The sequence below is a fragment of the Mauremys reevesii genome, linkage group 2, assembly GCF_016161935.1.
Source record: "Mauremys reevesii isolate NIE-2019 linkage group 2, ASM1616193v1, whole genome shotgun sequence".
Taxonomy (NCBI): Eukaryota; Metazoa; Chordata; order Testudines; family Geoemydidae; genus Mauremys; species Mauremys reevesii.
The window spans coordinates 60566854-60572923 of NC_052624.1; the positions used below are offsets into that span (position 1 = coordinate 60566854).

General features: G+C 38.7%; 1 protein-coding gene across 1 annotated transcript; it reads left to right on the forward strand.

Moving 5' to 3' along the window:
• The first annotated feature begins 247 nt into the window (after positions 1-247).
• IL6 (interleukin 6) lies at positions 248-4932 on the forward strand. The gene is made up of 5 exons (XM_039525791.1): positions 248-326; positions 448-635; positions 1600-1713; positions 1887-2033; positions 4643-4932. The coding sequence occupies exons 1-5, from the start codon at positions 308-310 to the stop codon at positions 4832-4834; spliced, it is 660 nt and encodes a 219-aa protein (XP_039381725.1). The 5' UTR covers positions 248-307; the 3' UTR covers positions 4835-4932.
• The last annotated feature ends 1138 nt before the right edge of the window (positions 4933-6070 follow it).

The following is a 6070-nucleotide window of genomic DNA, read 5'->3' on the forward strand; positions in this document are numbered from 1 at the left end:
GAACATACTGCAGGGGGGTTTCTGTCCTATTACTATTTTTCCATCCTTAATTCGCTACTATAGTGAGCTCAGTTTCCTGAAGTGTTTCACAATAGTACCCCATACCTCCCTTTCATTAGAAACCAAATAACACTTTTCATTACAACAAAAGACAAAAAAAATGTTTCTAATACTGGATTTTCCCAGTGACCAGTGGCAATGAATATAAATATGCCCCAAATCAGGGATTCCTGCATCTCATTCTGCTCTCCAGCCCTCTGGCCAGCAACTATTTTGAAAGAGCAAAGAGGGGGGGGAAGAGAAGGAAATGAATTATCTTCGGGGATGTAAGTAACACAGACGCTCAGCAGCGGGGTGAGCTAGTCTCTCCCGCGGTCTCTTTGACAGAGTGTGTGCAATTAACTGGCAGGATTTCACTCCACTCCCTTGTCTGTTTCCTCTTCTCAGGTTTTCTCTTGGCAGCGGCAGCCCTGACATTGCTCCTCGGGACCAGAGCTGTCCCCCTCCCGGATTCCTCCGGGGAAGAGGAGGAACTTGTTGATTCCCCGGACTCGCTTGCCAGAAGTCCCTTGCTGCCCGATTGCGAGTCGCTGGCGTGGCTGCTGCATAGCAAAGCGGCCAAGCTGAAGGACGAGGTGGGTAATACACGGAGGCGGCTGGGTCTGGGTTCCCAACCTGAGTTGGTCGGTTCTTTGCTGCACTTGGCAGGTTTTAACAGCAAACGGGACTATCTGGTGTTTTATGCCTCCCTTGCCTCCAGCTGGTTTATCTGGGCTCATGTTGTCATTTGTCTTGAGCTTGACACTGGAATTGGCCACCTCTCTGTCTGATTGGGCTGCAGGGTGGCTTATGCTGGTTTCCTATGGGCAAGGCCTAAGATAGCATGGAAGTGAATTATTTTTAGCCCTGAAAAACTTGTGGGGCCCTGAAGATATTTGTCAAAAGTGGAGTGAGTGTAGGCAGGCACAATCCACAGCCTCCCAGGGCATTTTTATTTACAGGACATGCAGCTTCCTGACCTTCTAAAGGAGCAAATATTTGAGACATGCATCTTAGAAAACATACCAATCTGCATTAGTGTATTCATGCTGTGTATCAGACAGACTAGAGCAAATTGTTTCTGATGGGAGATTATGAAAAGCATAGAAAATGTAACAAATAATGCCCAAATTATGCCCAGATAAATCTTAGTCTTTAAGTGCCACTGGGCTCCTCGTTGTTTTTGTGGATACAGACTAACACGGCTACCCCCTGATACTTGAGAAAATGTAATAGTGATTTCTAATTAGTTAGGACAACATATTTGACTAGGGTGACCAGATGTCCTGATTTTATAGGGACAGTCCCGATTTTTGGAGCTTTTTCTTACATAGGCACCTATTACCCCTCACCCCCGTCCCGAATTTTCACACTTGCTGTCTGGTCACCCTATATTCGACTATTCTGCCACATAATTTTAAAAAGCTGATTAAAAAAAACGTTTGTGGAGATTTCAGTAATGCACAAGGCCTTTCTACTGACATAGGTATACAGTGCCTTTTGCCTGGAAAATGGTAATGTGATAAAGGTGTAATAAAATCTCTTTGTGTCCATTCCCAGATGTGTGAGAAATTTACTGTGTGTGACAACAGTATGGAGATGCTTGCCCAAAACAATCTGAACCTCCCCAAGATCACAGAGGAAGATGGATGTCTACTCTCTGGATTCAATGAGGCAAGGAATCAATAACTTTTATAATACATTAATAGCCCAACACATAGGGCCTTATCGGAAGCTCACTGAAGCACTGTATAAACAGTAGCTAGTTAACTGATACATGGAAACAATATTGTCATCAAATAATTTTTTCTGCAATAAGTAATTTCCTTACCCTTCTCTCATTTTAGGAAAAATGCTTGAGTGGAATCTCCAGTGGACTTTTTACATTTCAGACATACCTGGAATATGTACGAGAGACATTTATTAGTGAAAAGCAAAAAGTGGAATCCATATGTTATGGTACAAAGCATCTGGCAAATACTGTGAAGCAGATGGTGAGTTATTTTTATGTTTACCCATACATAATTGTTTTGACTTTGATTTGAAAAGGAATCAGAAATATAATGCTCTGAAAAATAACATGAGACACATAGTGATCCCACTGGTTACAATGGAAGCAGACTGGCTCCACAAATCCATGCTCTCAATATTTATCAGAAAGGATATCAATGGTAAATTACAGATTTTACAAATATTTTCTTGTTATTTCTACAGCTTATTGTTATCTCTAATTTGCACACCAGCTCTAGCAAGTAAATGTGCCAAATTATTTTGCAAATTAAACAAAAAAGTAGACGCTGGGTTGGTGACAAAGAGAATCTGCTTTCTGGTATTTTTTTCCTAGTAGTTGTAGAATTAGGACTCAATCATGCAGTATTTTCACACCCAAAACTCCCACTGAAGTAAAAAACAAATACGGTACTCTGAAAATGACCCAGAGAAAGACTAGAGAATACCTTTAATAAACAATATAAATATTTAAAATCTCATAAAAGCAAGCTTTCATGCATGATCGTATGTTATGATTAAAAATTTTCAGTTTAAAATCAAACATCTAAGTTATAGAATTGCTGATAAACACAACCTATAGGTTAATTACTTGGGCTGAATAACAAGTGCCACCTACAGAGAAACACTTGCTTTTTGCATCACATTTGATAACGCCTTAACATTTTACAAAAGCCTGAATATTTTTGAACTCAGAAAATTAAATGCTATTCAGCTCTAATAGCTGTTCTGGATGTTTTGCAATACCTTGAAAGGATACACTAGCTGTGCTTGTATGTTTTGCAATTCTTTGAAATGGAACTCTTTCAAATTCACTCCATTCCTGCAATTCTTACTTGCACTAATAGCTCTTCATGTGAATAGATTCTTTGTAGTCAGTGGAACTATGGGGTGAAGAAGAACTACTTACGTGAGTGAGGGTTGCAGGATCAAGAATTATGGAAACTATAGGCCATTATTTCCTACAAGGTGTTTTTCAATGCCTTCAAAAGCCATTTGTATATATAAAATACATTTTGTATTATATTTATTTTCATCATTTTTAGATGAACGGGAGCTGAACTTTTTCCACACAGTGATAATCTAGAATAGTCCTGTTGTGAAAAGATAATGGACCATTGATTTCACCTGTATATATTGCAAACACTGATTTGTGGCAGTTGTCCGTGTTGCTCTATAACTGGATGAACTCAGTGAGACTTTAGCCTTCATGAAAGTGAGAAACTGATTGAACTGGCTGGAACTAAACATAATGCCTAATAAAAAGCTCACAAGTAAAACCTGTGCCTGTGAGAACAATGAGAGATCCTGAGGAGTAGAAATAGGGTCTTCCTTCCCAGTTAGGAAGTGAGGCCTGGGCCACCCATACAGCCAAACTGCCCTAGTTGCTACTGAGTATGGGGGGACTTTGGGACATAACCTATTGCTCACCTGTTGTTAGTTTGTGGTAAAGTAGATCCATAGAACCATTGCCATATCAGCATGCCCATATTCCCTTGTGGTTCTGCAGAGATCCTCCACACACAACTCTGCAGCAAGGAATCAGCGATGCACCCACAGAGGTGTGTGCTCAGAATCCACCCCTTCAAGTTATTTTAATGAAAAGGACATGCATTTTTTACATAATTCAAGTAAAATTTAAAAAGAGATGTTCCAGCTTACAGTACACTGCTTTCAGCATTTCTTAGATGGTAGCCTGGATCCTGAGAGAAGACTGCAAGGATTTGTACTTTATTAACCACCTAGAACTCAGGTAAAACTTTCAAAAGGGGAGTCTCATTTTCATAAGTGTCTTAGGCACTTAAGAGCTTCAGTCTCATTGAAAGTCAATAGGACTTAGGCTGTTAAGTGTCTAAGTACTTTTGAAAACAGGACTCACACTATGTCTACACTACAGCTTATGCTGGCATAATTAATGTCCCTCTGACATGTGAATAAACCATCCCCGAGTGACATAAGTTACACCGACATAAGTGCCGGTGAGGACAGCACTTTGTCAGTGGGATTGCTCCTCCAGCTGACATAGCTACTGCCACTCACTGGGGCTGGAGTAGTTAAGCTGACAGGATGGAGAACTCTCTCCCATTGGCTTAGTACAGCTACACAGACAGCTTGCTGCTGCTCCTCTGTAAAATCCCGAGTGTAGACATGCCCCTTTTGAAAATTTTACCCTATCTCTACTACAGAATTTGACTGTGTTTGAACATGACTGTGAACAGCAAAGTTAGATGACATGAGGCGAAGTGGTCAGTACAGATCAGGACAAATCTTGTCAGCTAACCACACAGTTGGTGGATATATTGATTGTCCTGGACCATTCAGCATCACATGTCTAACTCAACTGTCTACAATTACGTTCAAACACCATTTTATTTTTTGGTGTAGATAACGCCATACAGTCAGATTCCAAAAAAGATTCCCTAGCACAAGTAGTACCAGCTACAAATGAAACTCAAGTACCATAGATTACAGTGGGGATAAATAATGCTTTCTTGTAAGCATCTTTTGCATTTTTCACATGCATAAAGGCAGATCCCTTCCATCAAGAGCATTTTATAGTATTGTAACCAACGTATTTTCATTTTCTTTGTCATAGGTGAAAAATCCTGATGCAGTGATCGTGCCAGACCCAGCTACCCAGAGCACACTTTTTGAAAAACTGAAGTCAAATAAAAAATGGATAGAGAAAATCAGCATCCATCTCATCCTCCGGGACTATACTTCATTCATGGAGAAAACTGTGAGGGCTGTTCGATATCTGAAAAACTCCAGGAATCTCAGTGTTTGAATGTTTTAATTCAGGCACATTCCTTAATCATAAAATCTGTCATGTGGCAGATGACAGTGTTGTTCTATTTTAAGAACCAGAAGTAATCAGAATAGTTTATATTTTATTAAGATTTCCTTTTACAAATGTATTTATTGTTTTTTAAAATATTTATTTTTAAAAAAATATTACCTATTTATTTTTCCAGGATTTAGAGATAATTTAAACAGAGTCTAGTTTATTTACTACCACTACCAGTATTTATTATCACTATTTACAATACAAGCTGATTTCATTTAATATTCAGGAAAAACAAATCACTTGAGATGGTTGTATGTTGTATGTAGAATGAAAAGACAGACTAATTTATACTTTGAAAATGTGAGAGTATTTAACATCTATTTATATTTAAAGAAAAATAAAAGCAGATTAAAAAACAGACTAGCTTGTATGTATTTAAATAAAAGTATGGAATTCTGATATACCCAATCTTCACCCCTAGAATTATTGATATTCTATATTGCCTTCATTCAACAGCCATTCTGGAAAAATATTATTTTTGGGTAACTAGATCAAAGTTTCTAAAACCAGCTATATAAAGAGTCGATTATTAAAAAGAATGATAAAAATCAGCCTAACAGGAGCAAACTCTAATTCAGTGGTTCTCAACCTGTGACCCATGGGCCGCTTGCAGCCCAATCAGCACACACCTGCAGCCCATGTGACATCCTCAGGTCCATACAGATAGTATATATATTCTGTAGATGTGGCCAGCATAACACATAGAGAGCTGCATATGTGGCCCACAATGGTAATTAGGTTGAGAACCACTACTGTAATCTCACATTGTTAGACTAAAGTTGAAAACCATTAACAAAAACACCTATGGCAACTTGCCTCAAATGATTCACATACAGATATTAGAAAAATATATCCCCCTGCCAGCAAACAATCTACAGCAGCACATATAAAGGAAACAGGAGTCTTGTTTGCCCTAATGGAGGACAAACACAGTCCAGGGTAACAGATCTGATGGATAAAGTTCTTTTCTGGAGTCTACATAAAACATTCTAATGAGCACTTCCAACCCTATACTTAAAACCTATGGGGGCCAGGAGGAGAAGGAACAGATGGAAATTTCTTGGCTCTTCAAGGTAAGAGACTGCCTCTTCCCATGTTCTGATAGTATCTAACACAAAGCATCTTACAAATTTATTTTTTATTTATTTTATAAGTAATATAAAAGATTTTCAGTGT